This window comes from Triticum urartu, chromosome 6A (assembly GCF_056163025.1).
Source record: "Triticum urartu cultivar PI428250 chromosome 6A, HENAU_Tu73, whole genome shotgun sequence".
Taxonomy (NCBI): domain Eukaryota; kingdom Viridiplantae; phylum Streptophyta; class Magnoliopsida; order Poales; family Poaceae; genus Triticum; species Triticum urartu.
Window position 1 is genome coordinate 77302403 of NC_141878.1, and position 27734 is coordinate 77330136.

The 27734-nt window shown below is 51.9% G+C and overlaps 1 protein-coding gene across 8 annotated transcripts; it reads left to right on the plus strand.

Moving 5' to 3' along the window:
- The first annotated feature begins 6416 nt into the window (after window positions 1–6416).
- Window positions 6417–26976, plus strand: LOC125515490 (uncharacterized). 8 transcript variants are annotated; one of them, XR_015607361.1, is made up of 6 exons: window positions 6427–6874; window positions 6962–7183; window positions 7301–7439; window positions 25831–25918; window positions 26086–26190; window positions 26629–26970. XR_015607361.1 is itself a non-coding variant. In XM_087526679.1 (3 exons), the coding sequence occupies exon 3, from the start codon at window positions 10356–10358 to the stop codon at window positions 11466–11468; it is 1113 nt and encodes a 370-aa protein (XP_087382805.1). In that variant the 5' UTR covers window positions 6417–6874; window positions 6977–7183; window positions 7301–10355; the 3' UTR covers window positions 11469–12074. The 8 variants fall into 8 exon arrangements, 4 of the variants coding, with proteins under 4 accessions (XP_087382805.1, XP_087382806.1, XP_087382804.1 ...); XR_015607362.1 differs by lacking the exon at window positions 25831–25918 and having other exon boundaries at window positions 26629–26976; XR_015607360.1 differs by lacking the exon at window positions 26629–26970 and having other exon boundaries at window positions 6428–6874; window positions 26086–26622.
- Window positions 26977–27734: the final 758 nt, after the last annotated feature.

Sequence of the window (27734 nt, forward strand, 5' to 3'; positions counted from 1 at the left end):
TAATCATGAAAGAAAGAAGCAGATCTTGCTCCTATTTGTTCTGTCCCTTATAGTCCTAGTCACCACAAAAAATTCTGGCTCAGGAAAATTGGATTTTTTTTCCCAACTACCCCCAACCCAATGGGTAGCTTCCAAGTAGTTTACGCTGATGTTTCAGTGCTTCACTATTGGTCCCATGCTGCAAGAAGTCAATTGCCCAATCTACATGAAATGCATTGTGGATTTCTAGTCATCCTTGACTCAATCCTTGGTAAATTTCTACAACATGCCTTGGTTTACTTGCCCTGACATCACTTCTCTTACTGGCCTCACTAATCAAATCTCACCTGCCCCCACTACCACTGACCTAAATTATTACTTCAAGATACACCGTTTACCTTACGGAACAGAAAAATGCACTTTTTTATTTGCAAAACCAGTTGCTGGAAGTTTTGTAGAAATTCAGCCGACAAGATCATTTGCAATCAAGATCAATCATAAGCTTCACAATCATGGTCTGGACAAGACCAAGTAGAGGGCATGAAGAAGTTAAATGTTGTTGCTTAATGTACAGGGTGGATGATTGACCTGTTGTGTGGTCTTTTTTCTATTCCAGCCTCCTCTTATTTTTGTGCGTAAACTATGTGCTCAGTAGTAGGTGTAGTCGCGTAGCTGCATCGTGTCATTATTATTTTGATGCAGTGCTCTGTAATTGATCATTATACATGTGGTTAATGATAACCCTCTTATGACTGAGAAACAAATAGCAAGTGGCTGGCACTCTACATTTAGGCATTCAGAGACTGTTAGCATTCATTACTTCTACTCTTCTGTTTAGAAATAATTTTCTGAACCTAAGGACATCTAAAGCCTATACTGTCATATGCCTCACAAATACGCTTCATATGTTTAAAAATAAAATAAGTCATGCTCGTTTTTCGATTAAGAAATAAAAAAGAAATATGCTCATAGAGGATGGATACAAGTTTCTGTGTATAAAATTTGAATCTTAAAGGTGACTATATGCGACCTGTACAAAAATGACAAATGGACGCAATAGTACATATTTTAGTACAATGCGATGAGTTCACTCCAGGAGGGTATTGACAATGGATTTTAGGTTGAGCTTCTTGAGGTCTGTGTACTAAAATGTAGCGAACAAAGGTATGACACTGCGGCCGAGGGTTAAGTCTTAAGTCCAGATCATCCAACAACCCGAAACGAAAATGAGATAGAAAAAAAAATCAGCTAGATACAACCGGAAGCCTGAAATGCAGGTTACTTGTCTAAACCCATTCACTAGCTTCATCCTTGATTTTTACTTGATTACAACCTACTTCTTTTTCATGTGCTTACAATTCCATGTTATTATTGAGGATGTTGTTTAGGCTGCTCTGCTCCAGGAGATCTATGGCTTTATGGTTGTAAGCTTGTTGTCTCCTCAAAACATTCTAAAATTCTCATTTCATATTCTTCACCACCATGTTTACTTGTCTTTCTACAGTTTCATGTCCAGTGATAGTTTTTACCCTATCTTGATTCTACGACTGATCTGTGTACCAATCCTACGCTATTCTTACAGAAGTACCAAGGCCAAACATTTCATGGCCCAAATTTGCAATCCATGAATATGGTGTGCAACCAATCAGAAGAATAGAGCTGAGTTCCAGCACAATCCCGGGGCAGCACCCACAGCTAGCTTTCATTTCCAGCACAACCCATTTCGCACCTTGGACCAGTGATATGTGAGCATCAGGGAACTTCAAGAAACATCTGAAAACATCAGGATGAACTACTGTTGTTACAAGCTGATAGCATCATTATAAAATCAATGGTACAGACAATGCAGCTGCACACACCAGCTTTCATTTCCAAAAAAAACACTAGCTTTCAATATCTCTATGGTATAGCGGCAATTTAATTCATTTGCTACTCCCTACATCATATGATGCATGCTCAGCAAGAGACAATTTAGTGCAAGTAGAAGAGGTAGGCAAGTTTTTTTTGAAAGGAATGCCTCGCGGTGAAGAGGTAGGCAAGTAGATGACTTACAAAATGAGATTGCAAGCTTCATACATGAAACAGAAGCGTCTTAGTGGCATCTCGTAATCACCGTGTTGTTGGGGCTGTACCCGACAGCTAGCCATTGTCTCTTATTCCATGAGATCTTCTCTTAGCTAATCAAATGTAGGCGGCCCACCACATCGATCGTGCTCGATACTTATTGATGCCAAAAGCTATCTTGAGTTGGTGTCGGCTTCCGGTCTCCATTCCTTCTGCAAACGTCCCCTTCCTCGACTGGCTCACTTCATCCACTGCTAGCTCCCCGCATTGTCTACGTCGAGGCTTCACACTATAAGAAATATGTCAACTAGTGACCTTCTGTCAGTGACTCTGGAAGAATTGGTCATAGATCTATGACCATTTCAGACCAACTGGTCAAAAGCTGTTCGGGGGCTCCAAACCCTAAACTATAACGACCATTTTGGTCAGAAAGCTCGTAATTTCCTTACACGAAATGGTCATAAAAAAGATAGCACTGGTCTGTTGCCTTATTTCTAGCTGATCATGACCAATATAGATGGTCATAACCTTGTAAATTGTGGTGGGTTGCTATGACTAGGCGCCACCTCATCAGTTTTGCCTATGTGTCATGTCCATGTGGCAGTTTTTGCCCTAGGTTGTGAAGCAACCTATATTTCTGTCATTCCCAAAATTCCCAAAAAAATCGCATAAATTCTTTGGGTCATATCTTCATCAAATATGTAAAAATCCTTCCTTGCCTAGTTCAAAAATATTCATTTTTCTATTCTGTTCACAATAGCACTTTATGAAGGAAGTGCTATTTATATATTCTTGATTGCCCTCGGAATTTTTGGGCACTCTTTCCTATCCAAATCATTACCGCATGATAAAATTCAGCTCCATTTGCCTAGCAAATCTTCCTCGGCAAATTTCCAAAAAAAAATTCCACCTAGAAGCATTGTGAAGGAAGTACCTTTTTTATATATCGAAATGACATGAAATTTATACAGTTCCTTCATATGCCCAATTTATCACCCTCCTCCAAATTGCAGCTTAGTCAAATCATCTATGTGAGCCCAGGTTCAATTTATATTTTATGGCCAAATTGGCACATTGCAAAGCAAGTGTTATATAGACCCCTCCTATTACCCTCAAACTTTCGGGCACTCTTCCATACCCAAATGATTGCCACATGATGATATTCAGCTCAATTTTCCTAGTAAATCTTTCTCAGGAAATTTCCAAAGTTTCTACCTCGAGAGAAGCTTTGTGAAGTAAGTACTAGCTAGGCTTACCCAAATGATCTGAAAATTTACCAGCGCATGACCATACCTATGCAACTTACCTACACCAATTTTTAGCTCATTTCATTCATCCAATCTCTCCCACTAGTTTTCCCAAGTTTTTGTCCATAGAAGAGCATTGTGAAGGAAATACTACTTTGGCATGTCCAAATGGTATCAATTTTCTACAATGCTTTCCTATGCCCAAATAACCATCCTCCACCAAATTTCAGCTCAATCCATTCATTATTTTGAGCCCAGCTTCAACATTCATATTTTTGTCCAGCGTGGTACTTTGCAAAGCAAGTACCACCTAGGATCCTCCTTTTGAGCTAAAAATTTGTGAAGACATTCTCCTTAGTAGATGATCATCCTCAGCCAAAACTCACGCCCATTGGCCATGTGCATTTCCCATACCGCTAATCAAACACATGGCTGCTAATTTATCTTTGAGCATAGGTCAATCTCCTCGTGAGATTCTTATGTTGTAATTTTCTTCCTAGCACCTACCTGGAGAGTGCCCAACCCACTAGACATGGCTAGGCCTCCCAGAAAGCATGTCAACGCCAAGGTCACGCGGTGACCACGCGACGGGCATGCGAGTTTACGCGCTTTGGAGTTGGGGCCCTGGGCCACATCCAAACCTCGACGTATCGCCACCAAACCATGTATTTATGATTAAATAGATACTTATGTAACTAGAAATGATTTTTGGAAAAAAACAAAGAGCAAACAATAAGGTAGATGCAGTTCAAAATTGACCCGCTTCCTACTGAATCGGCAGAAATTTTTCTTTTTCACAAGTGGTGGGTCAAAACTTTTGACACCAAACCATTTTGTCAATTATGCATTAAATATGGCCTAATATTTTATAAAAATTATTTGGTCCAATTTTGCAAAAAATATATGGTAGGTCCTTCACAAAAAGAACTCAATTCGGGCACTCGGAAAATGGAAAATGAATTTTCCGTGCAAAGAAAATAAAAAGTCCCTTAGGCAACATTGTTTGCCATTCCAATATGCACCCTTGTGCATAATATGAGATCATTTGAACAAACTATGCCATGAATGTGGCCATAAGATTGATCATTTGGCTTGAAAGCCATGAATCTTCACGCATGATAGCTCATTTCTGAGAACATTTTTTTTTAAATAATTGCCATATTACAAGTTTATTGTTTTTCCTGGAAACTTGGTCACATATACTGACACAATGTGAAGGTTTTCCAAATTTTTGATTTTTTTTGAATTTTTTATGCCCGTTTCGAAATGCGGTCAAAACGGCGGGTTTCACCATTCCTAGATAGTGGTTGAATCTTGGAAAACTTTTGATGTTTCTCTGATTAAATAGATACTTATGTATCTAGAAATGATTTTTTGAAAAAATAAAGAGCAAACTATGAAGCAGCTGCAGTTCAAATTTGACCCGCTTCCTACTGAATCGGTGGAAATTTGTCTTTTTCACGAGCGGTGGATCAAATTTTTTGACACCCAACCATTTGGTCAATTGTGAATCAAATATGGCCTAGTATTTTAGAAAATTTATTTGGTCCAATTTTGCAACAAATATATGGTAGGTCCTTCACAAAAAGAACTCAATCCGGGCACTCGGAAAATGGAAAATGAATTTTCCGTGCAAAGAAAATAAAAATTCCCTTAGGCAACATTGTTTGCCATTCCAATATGCACCCTTGTGCATAATATGAGATCATTTGAACAAACTATGCCATGAATGTGGTCATAAGATTGATCATTTGGCTTGAAAGCCATGAATCTTCACGCATGATAGCTCATTTTTGAGAACACTTTTTTAAAATAATTGCCGTATTACAAGTTTATTATTTTTCCTGGAAACTTGCTCACATATAATGGTACAACGCGAAGGTTTTCTAAATTTTTGTTTTTTTTAATTTTTTATGCCCGTTTCAAAATGCGATCAAAACAGCGGGTTTGACTGTTCCTAGCTAGTGGTTGAATCTTGGAAAACTTTTGATGTTTCTCTGATTAAATAGATACGTATGTATCTAGAAATGATTTTTTGAAAAAATAAAGAGCAAACTATGAGGTAGCTGCAGTTCAAATTTGACCCGCTTCCTACTGAATCAGCGGAAATTTGTCTTTTTCACGAGAGGTGGATCAACTCTTTTGACACCCAACCATTTGATCAATTGTGAATCAAATATGGCCTAGTATTTTAGAAAATTTATATGAGGCAAATAAAGAGCAACCATATGGCCTAGTATTTTAGAAAATTGTGAAAAAATAAAGAGCAAACTATGAGGCAGCTGCAGTTCAAATTTTGCAACAAATATATGGTAGGTCCTTCACAAAAAGAACTCAATCCGGGCACTCAAAAAATGGAAAATGAATTTTCCATGCAAAGAAAATGAAAACTCTCTTAGGCAACATTGTTTGCCATTCCAATATGCACCCTTGTGCATAATATGAGATTATTTGAACAAACTATGCCATGAAAGTGGCCATAAAATTGATCATTTGGCTTGAAAGTTTATTATTAAGACATTTACCATAGTCAAAGTTTATTATTTTTCCTGTAAACTAGGTCAGATATAATGTCACAATGCGAAAGTTTTATTTTTTTTCTTCTTTTTTTGAATTTCTTTGAAAATGCTGTCAAAACGGCGGGTATGACTACTGGTCTCCTGTCACCGGGAAGGTGACGATGACGACCTCCGTGCTTGCGACCACCTCCTCGATGCCCTGCTCTTCTACGTGCCGAGGTCCTTGCTGGCGGCCTTGCCGGATAAAAATCCAGAGACGTCGAATGATCCAAAAACCTAAACTACTAGGACCCTAAAATCAAAAGTTAAAATGATGCACACACGTGAAATCCGACGACCCTCCTCATCACCGACGACCAAGAAGTCACCGGCGGAGGGGACCCGCCGAAAGATGGCGCCAAAAGAGTCGGTTCTCTTAGACAAAAAGATCTGCACTTTATTTTTAGCCAATTATGACCTACTTGTATGGTCATGAACGTCACACACATATACTCTGTTTTGATTGGTTCAGAAGCATGACCCGTGGATCATGGATCGACCACCGTCCGATCCACCTGGGTCCAACGACAGCGCTCCCCCTCACCTTCTCACCTCATCCCAACAACCCACAGGCCACAGCCCGCACTCCTCCCTCGTCCCCCGCACACCCTAGCGGACCCTAGCGATCCCTCTCACCTCCCCTCCCCTCGCCGCCACCCACCCCTCCCATCTCTCTCCAAGATCCAGCGTGCTCCAAGATACCCACGCTCTGCTCCTCCCTCCCTCCCCTCCCCTCCGGCAAGATCCAGCACGCGGCCTTCCTCTCTTCGATCCCCAATCCGGCTACAGAGATGGCTTCTCCCACGCCGGCCTTCTTCCTCGCCCCTGATGCCGCTGCTGTCTCCTCTTCGGTGAGTGCGGAGGAGCCACCGTCGTCGAGGCAGCCGCCGGCTGGAGCCCCGCCTCTTCTCCTCTCCGGTCGCCGTGGAGGTCTGTCGCGTCCAACCTCCTCGACGCCGCCTAGGCGGCCCATCTCTTCCTCCCATGGCCATGGCCATGGCGAGCCTGCAAGAGGTGCAGCAGCAGGTGAGACCCCTCACCTTCTTCTTCTTCTTCTACCTACCTCTGGTGTTCTTCCTCTCCACAACCACTGATGCAAACATGGTGGGGAAGATATTGATTTCCCAGCCCGCCTGTCGGCTCGCTCTCCTCGCCCCCGCGCAGATCTTCGAGTACAACGGCTCCGCACCCTGCAGCCACCGGTCCGGGAGAGCGTAGCGCCGGTTCGGGTGTCCTACGCCAACCAGAGCGCGCCCCAGGTGCTCGATAGAACGCCCGCTGCACCACCTGGTCTTAACTTTCTTTCCCTTTGCCAAGCTGAGGGAGAGGGCTAGGGTGAGCTCCCATCGTTTGCTCTGTTTAAATTCCTCCACTCCTCCATCTTCTTCTTGTGCTTGTCCATAGCACAGACGGCTCAGATATGATGTTTTTTGTGTCTTACTGATGGTTCAGGGCTCGGGTGGTGCAGTGGCTGTAAGAATACGCTCGGGAACGTCGAGTCATGTCTACTAGGGCGGCATCCGCGGCTGTCGTCGTAGGCTACTTCATCTACAAAGGCTCCAAGCTCGCCCACGACTCCACTGCCCTCCAGGTTATGTCCGAATGCTCGCTCCCTCCTCCCCTCAGATCCACTAGCCTGTTGGTTGGAATCAGTGGATATTCACATGATGTATACACGGAACTGCAGTTCACATCTTTGTCCTGAATCATAATGAGTATCTTTTCTTGCCATTGATTTCTGCACATATGGTTCAGCTGCCATGTCTAGATCTAAAAGTTCATCTGGCTTATGGTGCATCTCAATCATGGATGAAAAAAATGTCAAAATCCTAGCTTATAGACACTGTACTAATGTGGGTGGATACAATTTCAGAAGATGAAACTTCAATCAAATGAGAAGGCAAAATTATATTGATTGCTGTCTTCCATACTTTTCCTGAATCATAATGCTGAACTTTTCTATGGATTTATGTGTCTTTATTTAAGTTAGCTCATGATAGCTCATCATGAGCTATAGGTTCAGTTGGTTTGTTTGTTGGATGCCTGGTCTTTCTCGTCATTTTTGACAACCTTTTGATTTGTATCTTGAGCCACATTTTCTACTTGTCTTTTCAATGTGAGAATACCAGACATGAAATGATGCATATGCACTATGATACCTGGATCACTTTAAATTCAGGATTATTCATGGCTAATTCAGGATTATTCATGGCTAATCCACGGGGCGCCAGATCTTCCCTCGGGGTCGCCTGCTATAGTCATACTGTCGCTAGATCTCCTCCCCCCCTCTCTCTCTATGTTTTTCTGTCAATAGCTAGTAGCATACGTTGGAGCTGGTTGTACCTGGAACTTAATCTGCAGTTATTCAACTAGATCAAGTACAAGTACATTAGTTCGTAATCTGCTATTAATACATCTCCTAGTCATAAATTTCCTGAAGTAGTGCATGTATATATTTAGGTGCTGGTTAATTAGAAAATGGATGTGATTTCTAACTTGATTGTTGTAGGCTACAAGATATATTTCTGTTGGTTCATCTTGTTGTAGAATATGTGTGTAGCCTAGCCACGGATAGCCTAGCCGGCTCCCCCTGGCCCTTTTGAAAAAATTACGAGCCGATCCGGCCCTCAAGAATTCAAGATGTGGGGCCGTCTTCCTCTTGCCGGCTGTCTCCTAGGCCGACTATCGGAAGGCGGCCCTACTTTAGCCCTCATGAAGAAAACCGTAGGAGGGCCGGCTCTGAGAAGCCGGCCACGAGAAGGCCGACTTCAAGAAGCCGGCTCCCGCCAAGCGGTCAACATCGTACCCTCGAAGTCTGCATCCACATAACGGCGATGTGACGGGGCGTGGCTACAGTAAAGCCTGCCGCCCCCGAATCCCGGAGTACGCCTGGCATAGTGCGTCGTACGGGGTGGCCATGACCCGTCCGGCGCGGCACTGTTGCCATGTTGACCCTGATGTCACCCATGACGGGCTGCCAGCGCGGCCCACGGGCGGTGGGCCCCTTCAGGCAGAGAGACGCCGAAGGCGGCCAGGCCTCCCCAGTCGGCCCGAGACGGGGCCGGCTCCCCGCAGCCGGCTTGCCCCCTCCCTTGAGGGAGACGCCTCATTAAGGAGGCAAGACGCGGTGAGGCTACAGCGATCGCCCGCCGGGCGGCGGCGCTGTAGCCACGCCCACTTCAGCGAAGCCCTCGTCACCAAGTCGAGGCAACAGTAACCAGCCACTGACAAGGCCCTGGACAGTGGGGCCTGCTTGTCGACCAAGGAGCCGGCAGCCGGCGGGCCCCAGCAGCTGGCGCAGAAGCCGGCGAGCGTAGACACAGACGGCTGGGGCCCAGGCCCAGCCGGATTACCATTGTACCCCGGGGGGTGAGCCTATATAAGCCCCCCGGGGCACCCATGCAAAAGGTGGATCCATGCTAGTTTTAGACACCACATAGGGAGGAGAAGAAAGCGAGCCGTGCCCTTCTTCCTCCTCTCGCCAAACAGCTCAAGGAGCATCTTGTAGCCACTCATTCATCTAGTGATCATGCGGAGACCCCGCAGAGCAGCAGTAGGGGTGTTATCTCCACGGAGAGCCCCGAAGCTGGGTAAGATTCGCCGACGTGCATGTCTTTGCCTCATCCCGCTTCCAGGCACCGGCGACGTCTTACTGGCTCCCGCAATGATAAGCCACCTGTTGGCATATGTCGCACCTACCACCCGACATTTGGCGCCCACCGTGGGGCCAGGTGCACCGTCGTCCGGAGACCTGTTCTGGACGGGAATCCTCTTCCTCCCCAGCAAGCGTAGCCAGCCCGGCACGCCCGATGGCGCTTGCCGCGACGCGCTGCAAGGCGTCACCAACGTCTGCGCAGCGAGCGGCCTCGCCGATCTCCTTGACAAGACCCTCATCTTTGACAAGCTCGCCTCTGATGCGGGCATTGACCACCTCGTCAACCTCCTCGGCCAGCTCCACGTCTCCGGCGAGCCTGCTGTGGACTTGGAGTCTGTTGGCTCCACCGATCCGATGCCTGTCGACTCCGACACGGCCTCGCTCGACACTTTCCCCACCAACGTCGCGATCTTCAACGACCTGCTTTCCCGGGTCGATGGCTGCGACGCTGACACCACCGAGGTGATGGTCATCGGCCACGGCGGCGCTTTTGGCGAAAACACCCACGACGCCCCGCATGCGGCGGCCCATGACTTGTCCATCCCCTTCCCGGCCGATGCCGACGCCGAAGCACTGGAAGCTCGCCGCCTCGCCCTCCTCGCGGAGGGCCGGAAGTTGGCTTCCATAAGACGCCTCACTTAGGCCCATCGACGCGAAGCCGACCGCGCCGCCTTTGGCACGCCGCCCCCAGGCGGGCCAAGCCGGGCCGACGTTGTCAGACAGCATGGCGCTGCCCTCACCGACACGCTAGGAGTCGACCGCCCAGTCTACGCCACTCCACTCGAGAATCTACGCGCCGCCCAGGCGGCCGTAGACGAGTTAGACGGACTGGGGGCCGAAGAACTCCCCCACATGACCAGACGCATCCAGCAGCTAATCGATGCAGCCGCGCAGCGGCACGAAGCCGACGCTTGTGCGGAAAGCCCTCCCCCACGCCGAGATCATGGCGCGACGTGTCGGACGCCGACTACGGGTAAAACCCGCGCGCGGCACGAGAAAGAGTCGGCTGCCAGCCGAAGCCGAACCCGAACCCGAATCTCCATCGAGCGAGACGCAGAAGGCCGTCCCCGGGGCGTGGAGCAGCGGGGCAACCCGCCTCCGCCCCCGCCTCGCGGGGAGAGATATCCCACCCCGCCGCCTGTCACGCATTCGACTCTCAGCGGCCGACTAGGTCTCCGCGAAGGAGTCGGCGAGAATGACGCCCGCCATCGGATCGACCGCCTAGCGCGATCCCTGGCGCTAGAAGAAGAAGATGATGTCGGCCCGCCTTGCTTCGGCCCCCGCATCCGCGACGAGCTTTTCCCCAAAGGGTTCTCGCTCCCAAGAGACACGCCCAAGTACAACGGCTCCGTGAAGCTGGAAGATTGGTGGATCGACTACTCCATGGCGGTTAGCATAGCAAACGGCAACAGGTGCGTTGTCGTGAAGTACGTGCCCCTCATGCTGCAAGGCACGACGTGGACCTGGCTCAACAGCCTCAAGCCATACAGCATCAACAGCTGGCTAGACTTCACAGAAGCCTTCGTCCGCAACTTCACCAGCACCTACAAGCGGGCTCCCAAGCCCAGACAGCTCTCCTTGTGTGTACAAGGCCCCGCTGAGTCCACTCGCGACTACCTCACGCGTTGGGCCGAACTCCGCAACTCTTGCGAAGGGGTGCACGAGGTGCAAGCCATAGAATACTTCACTGCCGGGTGCCGAGAAGGCACCCTCCTCAAGCACAAGCTCCTCTGCGACGAGCCGACTACCCTCGACGAGTTTCTGGTCATAGCGGACAAGTACGCCACCGCCGACTCCTCAATGAAGACCGAACTCCGGGTAGACGCGTCCGGGAAGGTACTCAACCCGGTGCCCAAGACGCCGGCTGGGGACTCCGGCCGACGCCCACACCAGAACGACCACAAGCGCAAGGGCCCCGTGCCGCCCTCCACCAGTCGGCAGGTGTCCACAGTCGAAGACGAGTAGCCCGAAGGCCGGCCCGCACCGAAGAAGCAGAGGGGCGGCAAGCCGGCTTGGCAGCCGGCCTTTTCCTACGAGCAAACTCTCGACGCCTCGTGCAAGTTCCACAGCGGCGCGAAGCCGTCCAACCACACAACCCGGAAGTGCCACTGGCTCAACCGAATCTCCAAAGGCGAAGGGCTCGCGCCGCCTCCGCCTGTCGGTCCGCCGCCTCCGGCTCCGCAGCCACCGACCGCTCGGCCTGCAGTCGGAGCCGTGCACGATGAGTTCCCCGACGAGCATGCCGCTTATAACATCTTTACGAGCCAACCCGAAGACCGGCGCTGCAGACGCCGAGAGCACCAGGAAGTCAGCATGGTCGCGGCCAACCCCGCCGAGCACATGCACTGGTCAGAACAACCTATCAGCTGGAGTCGGGCCGACAACCCAGAGGTGATGCCATCTCCCGGCTCTTATGCGTTGGTTTTGGATGCCACCCTTGCAACGGACAGACGTGCCGCCCGTTTCTCCCGTGTGCTGATAGACGGCGGGAGCAGCATCAACATCCTGTACTGTGACACCCTGGAGAAGCTGAACGTCAAGACGAGGCAACTCATGCCTACTTGGACTGTATTCCATGGCATTGTACCTGGCCTATTCTGCGCTCCCATTGGCAAGATCAAGATTGATGTACTCTTTGGGGATAAGGATCATTTTCGCCAGGAAGCGATCTTGTTTGAAGTGGTGGACTTGGAGAGCCCCTACCATGCATTGCTTGGCCGCCCTGCCTTGGCCAGGTTCATGGCAGTTCCCCACTATGCTTAGCTCAAGATGAAGATGCCGAGCACCAAGGGCGTCATCACCATAGCCGGCGATTACAAGAAGTCCTCCGAGTGCGCAGCAGCCAGCAGCCGGCTGGTCGAGTCCCTTGTGATTGCCGAAGAAAAGAAGATGTTGGACCAAGTCGTGGCCATGGCCGGCAAACAGTCGGCCTTGTCCCCCGATCCCAAGGAGTATGATGCCCAAGGATCTTTCCAGCCGGCCAAGGAGACGAAGAAGATACCTCTTGACCCCGAGCACCCAGAGAGGTTTGCCGTCATCAGGGCAAACCTAAACAGTAAATAGGAAGGCGAGCTCGCCGATTTCCTCCGTGAGAATCGGGACATCTTTGCATGGTCCCTCAAGGACATGCCGGGTGTTCCGAAGGAATTCGCCGAGCACAAGCTACACGTCCGAGAAGACGCAAAACCAGTCAAACAACCCCTTCGCCGACTGTCGGAGGAGAAAAGAAGGATTGGGGGAGAGGAGATAGCCCGGCTTCTGGCAGCCGGCTTCATTATGGAGGTTTTCTTTCCAGAATGGCTCGCCAACCCGGTCCTCGTGTTAAAGAAGAACAACAAATGGCGCATGTGCGTAGACTACACGAGCCTCAACAAGGCCTGCCCCAAAGATCCCTTTACCCTGCCAAGGATTGATCAAGTGATAGACTCCACGGCCGGATGCGAGCTGTTGAGTTTCTTGGATGCTTACTCAGGATACCACCAGATAAAGCTAGATCCGGCTGATCGCCTGAAGACCGCCTTTATCACGCCGTTCGGAGCTTTCTTCTACCTGACTATGACATTCGGCTTAAGAAATGCCGGTGCCAATTTCAGCGTTGCATGCAGAAGTGCCTCCTCAAGCAGCTCGGCAGAAATGCCCATGTCTATGTAACGACATTGTGGTGAAGACGGAGAAGCGCGACACCTTGTTGGAGGACCTCAAGGAAACATTTGATAACCTACGCCGGTTCCAGATCAAGGTCAACCCCGAGAAATGCGTGTTCGGAGTGCCAGCCGGCCAGCTCCTAGGCTTCCTGGTCTCTGAACGCGGCATCGAATGCAACCCAGTAAAGATCAAGGCCATTGAGAGAATGGCGATCCCCACCAAACTTCGAGACGTCCAGAAGTTCACCGGGTGCTTGGCCTCCCTGAACCGCTTCATCAGCCGGCTCGGAGAGAAAGCTCTCCCCCTCTACCGCCTCATGAAGAAGACCACTCACTTCGAGTGGAACGACCAAGCCGACCAAGCTTTTCACGAGCTGAAGAAGATGTTGGCCACGCCGCCTGTCCTGGCGGCTCCGACTGAGAAAGAGCCCATGCTCCTCTACATTGCCGCAAACAGCCGAGTGGTCAGCACCGTCATCGTAGTCCAGCGCCCAGAAGAGGGCCGAGCCCAACCGGTCCAGAGGCCGGTGTACTATTTGAGCGAGGTGCTGTCTACCTTGAAGCAGAACTATCTGCACTAGCAGAAGATGTGCTATGGCGTGTACTTCGCCGCGAAGAAGCTGAAGCCCTACTTCCATGAGCACCCCATCATGGTTGTATGCATCGCCCCGCTTGCCGAAATCATAGGCAGTCGGGATGCATCCGGCCGGGTGGCGAAATGGGCCATCGAGCTGGCCCCCTACACGATCTTCTACCAGCCTCGCACCGCCATCAAGTCCCAAGCATTGGCCGACTTCCTCGTCGACTGGGCCGAGACCCAGTACCTACCGCCAGCTCCCGACTCCACTCATTGGCGCATGCACTTTGACGGGTCCAAGATGCGCACCGGCTTGGGAGCCGGCGTCGTCCTCACCTCTCCCAAAGACGACAAGCTCAGATACATGCTGCAAATTCACTTTGCCGCTTCCAACAATGTGGCCGAGTACGAGGCGCTCATACACGGGCTCCGGCTTGCCAAAGAGCTCGGCATACGCCGGATCCTATGTTACGGCGACTCGGACTTGGTAGTCCAGCAATCATCCGGCGACTGGGACGCCAAGGACGCAAATATGGCAAGCTACCGCTTCCTCGTTCAGCAGATCAGCAGGTACTTTGAAGGATGTGAGTTCCTCCACGTACCGCGAGCCGACAATGAGCCAGCTGATACCCTGGCTCGAATAGGCTCCACTCGGCAGACAATACCAACCGGTGTCTCTCTGCAACGTCTCCTCAAGCTGTCTATCAAGCCGTCTCCAGAGTCCGATTCCATCTTCGTGCCGCCTGACCTCGACGCGGCCGGATCCGGCTCGAAGAACCAAGCAGGTGACCCGGGGACTTCGATAGTCGGCCCGGGGACGTCAATAGACAGCTCGGGGACTTCCGTAGTTACGCCCGACCCGGGGACTGCCACACCCGGCTCGGGGACCGCGATAGTCGGCCCGGAGACTGCACCAACACAACAGGCGGCGGCCGACTCCAGCATTTCACCACCCAGCCCGCCCGCCCTGGTCGCAGTAGCCGTGTTGGCAATAGAAAAAGTCGCAGCTCCTTCATGGGCTCAGTCCATGCTCAACTTCCTAATAAACCAAGATCTATCGGCTGACGAAACAGAGGCAAGACAAGTCCAACGCCGAGCCAGAGCATACACAATCGTCAACAGAGAACTCGTCAAGTGCAGTGTCACTGGAGTCCTCCAGCGATGCGTCGAGCAAGAGAAGGGGATTGCAATCCTCAGAGACATCCACCAAGGAGAATGCGGCCACCATGCAGCCTCAAAATCACTCGTCGCCAAAGCTTTCCGCCATGGTTTCTTTTGGCCGACTGCCTTGGATGACGCCAAGGAGTTAGTTAAACATTGCAATGGGTGCCAACTCTTCATCTCCAAGCAACACATGCCGGCTTCGGCACTCAAGACCATTCCCCTCACTTGGCCCTTCGCTTTGGGGACTGGACATGGTGGGTCCATTCAAGACGGCGCGCGGCGGCATGACACATCTGCTTGTCGTCGTGGACAAATTCACCAAATGGATTGAGGCAAAGCCGATCAAGAAGCTGAATGGGCCGACTGCCGTGACATTCATTGCAGATATAACAACTCGGTACGGCGTGCCACACAGCATCATGACCGACAACGGCACGAATTTTGTCAAGGGAGCATTGGCACGTTTCTGCGTGACGCGGGGCATCCGGTTGGACTTAGCGTCCGTTGCCCACCCGCAGTAAAACGGCCAAGTCAAGCGAGCCAACGGCCTCATCCTTTCCGGCATCAAGCCCCGACTGGTCGTACCATTAGAACGCTCGGTCGGCTGTTGGCTCGATGAGCTGCCGGCCGTCCTCTGGAGTCTGCGCACTACCCCAAATAAGTCAACCGGCTTCACTCCTTTTTTCCTTGTGTATGGTGCCGAGGCGGTCATCCCAACTGACATCGAGTTCGACTCGCCTCGGGTAACCATGTACACGGAGGCGGAGGCCAAGGAAGCACGAGAAGACGGCGTCGACCTGCTGGAAGAAGGCCGGCTGTTAGCCCTCAGCCGGTCCGCCATCTATCAGCAGGGCCTGCGCCGCTACCACAGCCGGAAGGTCAAGCCAAGATCCTTCCAAGAGGGCGATCTTGTGCTCCGGCCGATCCAGCGAACAGCCGGCCAACACAAGCGCTCGGCCCCTTGGGAGGGCCCCTTCGTCATCAGCAGAGCTTTAGGCAACGACTCCTACTACCTGATCGACGCGCAGAAGCCGAAGGCACGAAAGAGAGACGACTCCGGCAAGGAGTCGGAACGACCATGGAACGCCAACCTCCTCCGAAGAATTTATAGTTGAAATGCAGTATGTATCACGCTAACTTTTGTACTAAGTACGAGACAATACGCCCCCCGAGGAGAGCTCGGGGACTGCCGTCTTTTATCTATAAATGAAGAGTGTCATGCTTATGATCATGTCATTACATCCACTTTTTTCGTCCAGCACTGGGTTCGACTAGTCGGCCCGGGGACTGGCTGCCTCGAGTTATATTAGAAATGTTACCCACGGTCAGACAAGTAGTGTGCCAGCACCCAAGCCTTCTCTTGCCAAAAGTCGCAGTTTGAAGAAACCGGCTGTCCGACTGGCAAGAGTTAAAGGCAGGAAAGGATGCTCACACGAAAACGGCTAGGGACTAACGGACTAATATAACAAGAGCCGGTTTTTCTCCCATCACCGACCGACTACCAGAGTAGCCGGCCGGCCGGCTTCCATTCACCTCGCTTCAATCTAAGAAAGCTCGAGTACTTGCCTTCCCAAAACGGGAAGGCGGCAAAGAAAACAACATAATGATAAAAAGCATATGCGAATGGAAGCCAAACACACACATGATCATATTTACACAAAAGACCTTCGTAAGGCTAGCATTCAACATAGTTTGAATAAACCCCCAGTGGGTGGAACTGCGCAAGTCTAATAAAAATTGTTCAAAAAGTAACAAGCAGGAAAAGCAAGGACGGCAGATTAAGCCAAGGGAGCGACTGGCGAGTCGGGCAGGTCGGTGGAGACGGCAGCGCTGGCTGGAGGAGTGGCCGGCTGGCGAACCTTGGCATGATCACCACCTCCTGCAGAGGGCACGCTAGCACGCGCCTCGTTGCTGGAGGCACGGTCAGGCTGGGGCTGGCTGGCCGCTTCACTGGCCGGCTCGATGTCTTCGCCTTCCTCCCCTTCGTCGTCTTCACCTTCATCACTGGAAGCGATCTCCTCTGCCGAGTCCTCACCCGCCGCCCGGTCCAGCCCGAACCACTCCTCCGGCTGGGCAACGCCGTTGTCATTTATTTCAGGTGCGAAGACGCTGATGTTAGTGCACTCGGCGATCGTCGAGGCACGCTGAGCGATAGCCGGCCGCACCTCCATCTCCTCGTCGGCCTCTAGCCGCCAGGTGCGCAGCTGGTTCAGGTTCAGCCCGGGATACCAGGCTCGGACGAACTCCAGCGCCCGCCCAGCTCCAAGCTGGGCCGCCGATGCCTTTCAAGCCTTGAAGCGGCCAATCGCAACCTCCAGCCAGTCGGCAGTCCGACTCGGGGTGCGGGGAATCGTTTCGCCTGGCCAGAGGGCGGCCAACACCTGCGCCCCGGCGCGCTGGAGGCGGCGGAGCATGCGGTGAGCCGGCTGCAGCCGGGTTTGGACCGCCAAGAGTTGCTCCTCAAGCGTTCGGCTCGTGTCCGGCGCGATATCAACCCCCGTCTGCCGGCGCGCCTCGTGATGGGCCTCGATGGTTTCGATGGCGAAGACGGAGTAGCCAGGAAAGTAGTCTGCACAGAGAACAAAAAGCAGCACAAGTCAGAACACAAATCAGGGGGCAAGGGGCAAGCAAGGAGTGAGGAAGGCGGCTTACCATCGATCAGATCCTCAATACGACCGAAGCCCTCGCTCAGCGCTTGTTTTGCCTCAGCCCAGCCCGCCGCTTCGGTCTCGAACTCGGCCTTCAGGGCGTCCTCGCTGTCTTGCGCCCTCTTCAGGGCCGCCTTGTGGCTCTCCTCCTGGTCGGCCAACTTCTTGGCCAGGCGGTCACGCTCCAGGACCAAGGCGTTGTACTCGGCTTCCTTGGCGCGAAGGGCGGCCTGGGCCCCGCTAAGCTGCCCCCTCAAGTCGGCATTGGCTCCTGCAAGCATGAAGACAAAGGAAAAATCAATAAGGAAGAAGTCGTCAAGAAAGATCCGACCCGACTGCTCAGCAGTCGGCCCGAATCTCGGGGACTACACCCAATGAGTGCGCTGACGCGCCCCCACAGGAGATGAACGAAACAAAGCACGCACTCCGGCTGCTGGTCAGGTCCTTGGTTTTCCGGCCCAGCTCCTGAGCCTGGGAGTTGAAGGCAGCAGCGCGGAGGTTATGATACTCCTGGAAGATCAGACAGGAGGCGAGGATAAGATAGTTGTCAGGACCTAGTAAGTTCCAAGCCGCCTGCGTAGCAGCCGACTCGGAACTCGGGGACTACACCCAGTGGGCGCGCTGATGCACCCCCACGGAAGAAATCAAAAGAGCAAAACAACCAAGGCCAGAAGGCTCACCCGGATGACGGCCCGCGTCGTGAGGAACTCTTGGGTGTATCGCTGCAGCGAAGCGGCCTGGGCTTGAAGCCGGTTCCGGACCTCCTAGGCCGCCGCGTTCAGCTCGCCCGTTCCCCCGCCAGGAGTCCACTCGGACGTGCTGGCGCTGGCCGCCTCCAGGGCCTCCGCCGTCTGGCTGGCGCCCGCAGCTCGGTGCGGCTCCGGCGCGGAGGTGCCTCCCCCTGCGCGCCGGCGCAATGCCGGCTGCACCTCGAAGCCGGCCCCTGCCTCCGGCTCGCACCCGGTCGGCTGCTCTGGCGCCGCGGCTGGTTGGCCGCTTTGGCCTGCTCCAGTCGGCGCCGTCTGCGGCGCCCCCTCCACGAAGACCACGTGGTCCTCCCTCCTCTCCATCACCGGCGGGTCTTGGTCAACCTCCTTCGCCGGGGGCACGGGGATGTCGGGGGCCACGGCGCGGAGGGGAACGACGAGCAGCGGAGGCTGGTTGTGCGAGGCCTCCGCCTCCGCCCGAGCCTTGGCCGTCGCGTCGGCCTGCTCCTTCGCCGCCTGGGCGGTCCTTCGCTTCGCCGCCTCCCGCTCTTCCCGCGCCTCCCGTGCGTTCCGCTCCGTGGCCTCCCTAAGGTCGGCGCGGGGATTCACGCGGCGGGAGCCTGAGAACCCTCCAGTCAGCCCGACTACGGAGCCGCCAGGACCTCGCTCAAGGGAAAGCGGTGCCCTTCCCGGTGAGCAAAGAAAGGTTTAGAAGAGCTTCAATCGAAGAGGACAACAACAAAATATGCAAGACGTTCGACGACTTACGCCGAGATCGCCTGCGACTGTTTCACCGCCTTGCGGAAGCGGGCCGCCTTCACGGCCACCTCATCCCACTTGGTCGCCGCCGTGGAAGCCTTGGATTTCTTCGGCTGGCTGCCGAAAAAGGTCGATGCGGCCCGACGCTTCTGCGCGCCGCCACGTGCAGCTGGCGCGGCAGACGGGCCCGCGCCTTGATGATCAAGCGCCGGCTGGCGGGGCGGGGCGGCTTCAACCTCGTCGTCGTCTGCCCAATTCTCTAGGCCGGCCCCGAGCCCCGCGCCTCCTGCCTCGTCGCCTTCCCCATGATGGCATCTTCCATGGCGGCCGCTCCCAGGTCCGGATCATCGGCGTCGTCCACCATGCGGTCGGGGAGGAGCTGGCGCTCTAACCCTGCGGCCCCGACCGTCGGCGGAAGAAGAGGGTTCTGCTAAGGGTAAACCAACTGATCAGAAGTCGGCCATCATGAGGCCGGCTACAAAAAGGAAGAAAAGAAGAAAAACTTACGGCAGGCGGAGGGTTGGCACGAGAATACGGCCCCTTGCCGTATCGCCAATCCTCGGTGAGCTTGCAGTTCGAGATGTAGTTCACCATGTAAGACACCTCTGCATGAGGCATCTCCCTGGTGCTCAGCCGGCACGAGTCGAAGCGGTCGCTCATCTGGCAAATCATGTGAGGCCGGCCTTGGAGCGGAAGTACTCGGCGCTCCACGAAGGCGGCCACCAGGTCGGCTCCGGTCAGGCCCTCCGACTGGATCATCACCCGGAGCCGGGAGACGGCTGCATTCCCGGCCTGAGACAACGACCTGGCCCGGTAGCTCCACGAAGGTTGCCTCCCAGCCGGCGGGCTGGCTACGTAAGCCGGCAGGTTGACGTAGTCGCCTTGCTGAGTGACGTTCTTCACGTAAAAGTAGGACTTCTGCCAGAGCTTCACCGACTGGATCAGCGGGATGGGCGGGAACGGATTGTTCTCGCCCGTCCGCCTCATGGAAATGAAGGTTTCGCAGGGGGCGGGCACGCCCGCGACAACGGTGCCGAGCTTGCTCTGGAAGAATTCTCCCCAGAGCTCGAGAGTGGGGAGAACCCCAAGAAAGGCCTCGCACAGGGTGACGAAAGCCGACAGTAGCATCACCGCGTTGGGCGTGAGGTGATGCGGCTGGAGGTGGTAGAATTCAAGGAAAGCTCGAAGGAATCCGCTCGCCGGGAGGCCGAAGCCGCGCAGGCAGTGCGAGCGGAAGATCACCCGCTCGCCCTCCTCCGATGCCGGCGAAATCTCCCTCGCCGGCGCTTGACGAACCCGCACGTAGTTCTCGCCCGGCAGGCGCCGCGTCCGGCGGAGGAACTCGACGTGGTCCTCGTGGACGTTAGAGCCATCCCACGAGCTTGACAACGCCATGGGAGCGACGCGGCGAGGAGCAAGACGATGCGACGGCGGAGACGCGCACGACCCCGCTACGGCGGGACCAAAGGAACCGAGAGGTCCGACGGCGGAGCGGCGCGGCAATGGGTTGCTGCGGCGGCGTAGGGAAGAAGGAAGGCGAGGAGGGGCGGAGCGAGGGCCCAGGCCCACCTCAGCTCTGTCCAGGGCCCAGGCCGACTATCGTACCCTCGAAGTCTGCATCCACATAACGGCGATGTGATGGGGCGTGGCTACAGTAAAGCCTGCCGCCCCCAAATCCCGGAGCACGCCTGGCACGGTGCGCCGTACGGGGTGGCCATGACCCGTCCGGCGCGGCACTGTTGCCATGTTGACCCTGATGTCACCCACGACGGGCTGCCAGCGCGGCCCATGGGCGGTGGGCCCCTTCAGGCAGAGAGACGCCCGAAGGCGGCCAGGCCTCCCCAAGTCGGCCCGAGACGGGGCCGGCTCCCCGCAGCCGGCTTGCCCCCTCCCTCGAGGGAGACGCCCCATTAAGGAGGCAAGACGCGGTGAGGCTACAGCGATCGCCCGCCGGGCGGCGGCGCTGTAGCCACGCCCACCTCAGCGAAGCCCTCGTCACCAGGTCGAGGCAACAGTAACCAGCCACCGACAAGGCCCTGGACAGTGGGGCCTGCCTGTCAACCAAGGAGCCGGCAGCCGGCGGGACCCACCAGCCGGCGCAGAAGCCGGCGAGCGTAGACACAGACGGCTGGGGCCCACGCCCAGCCGGATTACCATTGTACCCCCGGGGGGTGAGCCTATATAAGCCCCCCGGGGCACCCATGCAAAGGGTGGATCCATGCTAGTTTTAGACACCACATAGGGAGGAGAAGAGAGCGAGCCGTTGTAACGCCCTCGATGCGGCTATAGCTCCCACGTGTCGAGGCACGACTTGGAGACATAACCGCATTGAAAACAATGTCGCAAGTTAGGCAATCATTACAACATCCCATGTAATATATGATAAAAGGGGGAGATACATAGTTGGCTTACACTCGCCACGTCACATCAGAGTACATAAATAACATCCATCAAACAGACACTCATGGCCCGACTACGGCGCCAAAATAGAAAAGAACCCAACATGCGACAAGGCCCTGAATCAAACCACAACTAGGCACCACTACTGATCATCGGGGAATGAAACATAATAACGCTGAGAGTCCTCGTCGAACTCCCACTTGAGCTCGTACTCGTCACCTGGAGCGGAATCACCTGGACCTGCATCTGGAGTGGTAGTATCTGTGAGCCACGGGGACTCAGCAATCTCGCACCCTCGCGATCAAGACTATTTAAGCTTATAGGAATGGATAAGGCAAATATAAGTGGAGCTGCAGCAAGCGACTAGCATATGTGGTGGCTAACTTATACGCAAAAGAGAGCGAGAAGAGGAGGCAAAGCGCAAGCGAGAATCTAGAGAAACAACCTGCGCAAGCATAACTCCAACACCGTGTCCACTTCCCGGACTCCGCCGAGAAGAGGCCATCACGGCAACACACACAGTTGATTCATTTTAATTAATTAAGGTTTAAGTTATCTACAACCGGACATTAACAAATTCCCATCTGCCCATAACCGCGGGCACGGTTTTTGAAAGTTCAATCCCTGCAGGGGAGTCCCAACTTAGCCCATGACAAGCTCTCATGGTCAACGAAGGAATAGACCTCCACCCGAGACACACCGATCAGACTCGGTAACCCGGTACAACAAGACAATTCGACAGGTTAAAACAAGACCAGCAACACCGCCCGAATGTGCCGACAAATCCCGATAGGAGCTGCACATATCTCTTTCTCAGGGCACACTCAGATGAGCGCTCCATACAACTAAAACCAAACCTCGAGTTTCCCCGAGGGGGCGCTGCACAGGACTCTAGTTTGGACCAACACTTAGAGGAGCACTGGCCCGGGGGGGTTAAAATAAGATGACCCTTGAGTCTGCAGAACCCAAGGGAAGGAAAAGGCTAGGTGGCAAATGGTAAGACCAATGTTGGGCATTGCTGGAAAACCTTTAATCAAGGCGAACTATCAAGGGGTTCCCATTATAACCCAACCGCGTAAGGAACGCAAATACGGGAACATAACACCGATATGACGGAAACTAGGGCGGCAAGAGTGGAACAAAACACTAGGCGAGAGGCCGAGCCTTCCACCCTTTACCAAATATATAGATGCATTAATATAACATAGCAATATAATGATATCCCAACAAGTAAATAAATGTTCCAACAAGGAACGGCCTCCAAACTTCACCTGCAACTAGCAACGCTATAAGAGGGGCTGAGCAAAACGGTAACATAGCCAATCAACGGTTTGCTAGGACGTGGTGGGTTAGAGGTTTGACATGGCAATTAGGAGGCTGACAAGCAAAAGGTAGGCATCGTAGCATTGGCAAAGCAAGAGCGAGCAAACTAGCATAGCAAAGATAGTAGTGATTTCGAGGGTATGATCATCTTGCCTGCACAGTTGTCAGAGTTGACTGGATCCTCACAAGCAAACTCAATGGGCTCCTCGGTAGCGAACTCGTCTCCCGGCTCTACCCAACAAGACAAACAAGCAACAAGGATACAATCAACCACGTGCAAGACCAAGCAATATGATGAAATGAAGATATGCTATGCGGGATGCGATGCGGGATGCAGAATGCAAGATATGACAGGAAATGCATGAACCTAGCCTCAACATGGAATTCCAAGGGTGCCACTGGATAGAGGGGATGAAATCGCTTGAAAACGATATAAAGATCATTGGAATCGGAGTTACGGTTTGGAAATGGCAAGCGTTTTAAGATATGACACCGGTCTGCGATTTACAGCAAGTAGGCATCTAAATGCAACAAAATGAACATGCTACAGCCACCAAACAAGACAAAAAAATACATGGAAGGGATGCACACAAGATTCTTAACAAAATACTAGCACTGAGCCACGGCTAATTCATCCATTATGAGGTTCAAACAAGCATGGCAAAAACGCAAATGCAAAACAGATTCCAGACTTAGTGAAATTAACACTTGTCTGAAATTTCAGATCACGAAGCCCTCTTCGGAGCAGAAAAACAACATGATACATGAGTTGATTAAGACAAATAAGAACATGGCATGGAGCTACTCAACAAGCTTAACAAAAGACCCAAAGTGACCTGGGGCCAAAAGGGTTCACAAAATATATTAACGGGCACACGGACATAGCTAAAACGCAATCAGTTTTCAGACTTTGTGAAAACTGAGACATGCTGAAATATAACTCACGAAGGCATGTAAACGAGCTCGATGCACTCACCATGGTGCAAGTCACAGCAAGGCAAGCATACATCCATAAATAAGGCACAAAATACAAGCTAGACATGGCAAGAACAATGGCATAGCATGTACGGATCAACTACAATAACATCGGCAAAACCGCAAACGAGTTGACGATCTGCCCAGATTCACCACGAAGCAAAAGTAGAGCTCGATTGACTCAAGCTAGGGTGCTCCATAATTGCAAACAAAGACATGGATGGATAGAGAATAACATGATTAACAAAACTCCTTTAATGATCATCCTCAAAAGAGGCACGGATCACTAGGAAACAAGCTGAACATATGGCATCATGAACTAAAATATCCCAGACTTAGTGAAAACAACTAAGTCCCTGAAAACAGATTCCCGGGTGCCTCACTTTGCAAGCTTGCACAAGTCACCACACACATCCTAAAAATGCATGTGTTGCACCTATGGAAAGAAGACAAAATCCTTAACAAAACATATGAAGGACTCACAGGCATATCATGCACACAATAATCATGGCAAAAATGACAAAAGTCTAAGATGAACTAGCAGATCTGACAATTAACTCACGAAGCCTCCTTCTGACAGCATTTTGGGCACCAAGATGAACTCAAATGAAAATGATGCAATGGAATGAAATGATGTACTCGTCGAGATGAAGATTTTGATATATTATATGCCCAAATCGGAGCTACGGATGCAAAGTTATGGGCGGTCAAAGTAGGCATAAAAATCTGGAAGGAGAGGGAAAAGTCAACCGTTAGGTCAAAACGGATCTCAGATCCAGATTTGCACGGGAACCGAGGTCGGCTGGGGAAGCTCGCCGGAGTTGTCGGGGAAGACGCCGGAGGTCGCCGGAGAGGTAGATCCGGCCAGCCCCGGCCGGATCCGGCGGCGGAGGTGGTGGCAGCGGCCGGCGGGGTTCTCGGGGCGCGGGCGCGGGACGCGCGGGGCGGCGGTGGGCGGTGCAGCGGCGGGGCGCCGGCGATGCAGGCGGCGGTGCATGCCCGAGGACGGGCGGCGGCGGCCCGGCGACGAGGAAGAAGAAGCGGAGCGGCGGCGGAGGGTGTGGCCCGCTCGGGCGGCGGTGCGGGCCGGCTTCGGGCCAGCCGGGCCGCAGGCGGCGGCGGCGTGGCCTTGCCACGTGTCAGGCGGTGGGTGGCTGCGAGCGTCGGCGGACGCTGTCCGGCCGGGGGCGAACACGTCCGTCGGCGGAGGTTTCTGTTTTTTTTAGGGTAGGGTTTGGACGGGGAAGACGAGATCCCAAAATGGAGGGGGTATATATAGGCATAAGTAGAGCTAGGAGAGTCCAAATGAGGTGCGGTTTTCGGCCACGCGATCGTGATCGAACGCTTTAGGGCATAGAGCAGAGTTTGGTGGTTCTTGGGCCAAATTGGAGGGGTGTTGGGCTGCAACACACACGAGGCCTTTTCGGTCCCTCGGTTAACCGTTGGATTATCAAACGAAGTCCCAATGATACGAAACTTGACAGGCGGTCTACCGGTAGTAAACCAAGGCCGCATAACAAGTCTCGGTCCAATCCGGAAATGTTTAATCCCCACACACGAAGGAAAGCTAGAAATGGCCACCGGAGGAGAACGAAGCGCCGGAATGCAAAACGGACAACGGGGAAAATGCTCGAATGCATGAGATGAACACGTATGCAAATGCAATGCACATGATGACATGATATGAGATGCATGAAAACGAAAACAACACACGAAGACAAAGACCCGAACCCGAGAAATAAATATAACTTAATGCCGGAAACGGCAAGAGTTGGAGTACAAATTGGGAAAGTTATAACTGGGGCGTTACAGCCGTGCCCTTCTTCCTCCTCTCGCCAAACAGCTCAAGGAGCATCTTGTAGCCACTCATTCATCTAGTGATCATGCGGAGACCCCGCAGAGCAGCAGTCGGGGTGTTATCTCCACGGAGAGCCCCGAAGCTGGGTAAGATACGCCGGCGTGCATGTCTTCGCCTCATCCCGCTTCCAGGCACCGGCGACGTCTTACTGGCTCTCGCAATGATAAGCCACCCGTTGGCATATGTCGCACCTACCACCCGACAATGTGTATTGCTATTTACCTCTGGTGACATGTGTGAAGCACTCATCTATATGTTTATATTTTGAGCAGCTGGGTACAACTACAGTTGCAGAATCATCTAGCCAAATTTTGGGAGGATGGCATAAAAGATTATATAACCCATGCTTTTGAAATCATGGTAAGCTTTACAAGCTTGTAAGGTGTTTTCTATTTTCAAGCGACTTTACATCAAGTTACTGTTTCTTAACAGAAATTCTAGACTATAGCTTTTTATTGTTCTCTCCACTTATTTGAACAACCAAGGATGCTTACTTAACTGTATAGCTCTTTATTGTTCTTTTTCAGGTATTCTATTTATGCTCCATTCTGAAATCTATTGTGCACTGCCAAGTCCATGAGGCGAAGCGCTCACCGCTCGACTATTTCTTTACTGAACTGGGAGCAACAAAGGCAAGATATTCGAAACAAGCTGAAGTCCTTTTGATTCTTGATTTCTAGCATACACACGCAACCTGATTGGTGATATTACTGTAGATATGATGCAGGTTCAATGCTTACAATTTTTTGATGTGATGCATGTTACCTTTTGAAATATGAAGATGCATGTAAGCACTGTTGCTAGCAATCTGGGATATCATAACAGTCTTATCCCTTGTTCTGTCACTAGCATACATTACAGTTTTAGATAAAAGGGGGCGTATCATTTGCTCTATCAAATGGATTGTTTATTAATTTATTTGGACTTGCACACATTAGGTAAGGAAGGATCGCCAATCTGGATGTCCAAATGATAGTAAAACCTAGGGCTCTTGCACGGTTCTTGGATTTATTTTTAGCATATATTACCCATATCAAGACTGAACATGTGGCTTTTCTTCTCATCTACAGGAGAGTTATGTGCTGATTTTTTTGAAGAAGCTGGAAGTCCAAGTCAACGACTTGCTTTATATGTTTGTTGTAATGCCGTATTTTTAGGGAATTTGGATGTATTGTTGATCTTGCTGGGAATTTGGTGTATATTTGCTTGCTGAACTTATTGTTCAAATGCTAGGATATATGTACAAATCGTTGGAATATTATTCTATGTTTACTTGAAATGTATTCTTGGACTGAAAGTGGTCAAAAAGAGAATATATTTGTATTGAATTTGGGTTGATTCTATGTCTCTGCTGTAAATTGTATTTGAAACAAAGAGGCGTGGCCCAAATTAAAAACTGGCCGAAATGTCTATTGGACCAAATGAAAAACTGGTGGAAATGGCTACAGCCCAAAAAGAATGGATCACAAAGAGGCCAAGGCCCAAAAATCGGATTGCAAAAAGGCCAAGGCCCCAAAATTAAATGCACTGTAAAAATGGTGAGGCCCAAATTTGAAATGGATCGCAAAAAGGTTGAATTGCTGGGCCAGCCCATGTAGCTAGGAAAAATAAATATTAAAAAGGCCAAATTAATGGGCTTGGCCCATATAAATACCGAATTGGATCGGGCTGATTTTTGTGCCACATCAGATTGCCATGTCGGATGCCTACGTGGCCTGGGGAGGCTGCTAGTGACCAAAAAAAAAATAGTAGGCATATTTTGGTCGTAAACGTCTACGACCTTCTCACACAGAAGGTCGTTAATTTCAGTTTACGACCGCCAGCTTTTGACCATCTGTTTTTGGTCACAGAAAGGTTACAAATGGAAAATAATGACCATTCAGTGACCAATAGTCAATGTCACAAGTTGACATATTTCTTGTAGATCACTTCAGTTGTCCTGCCCATTGCTTGGTGGATCTGGAAGCAACACAACGTCTGCGTCTTCGACGGGGACAGGGCATCTGTCCCACACCTCTCGTCGATGATCAAGGACGAGGCTAGAGCCTGGGCCCGGGCGGGCGCCAAAGGAATTTGCACCATTTTGCCGGAGACATAGTTTTTTCCGCCTTGGGGGCGCGTACACCCCATTATTCTATTTGTAAGCCCCACCTTCTTACTCATGCCGCACTGCGTG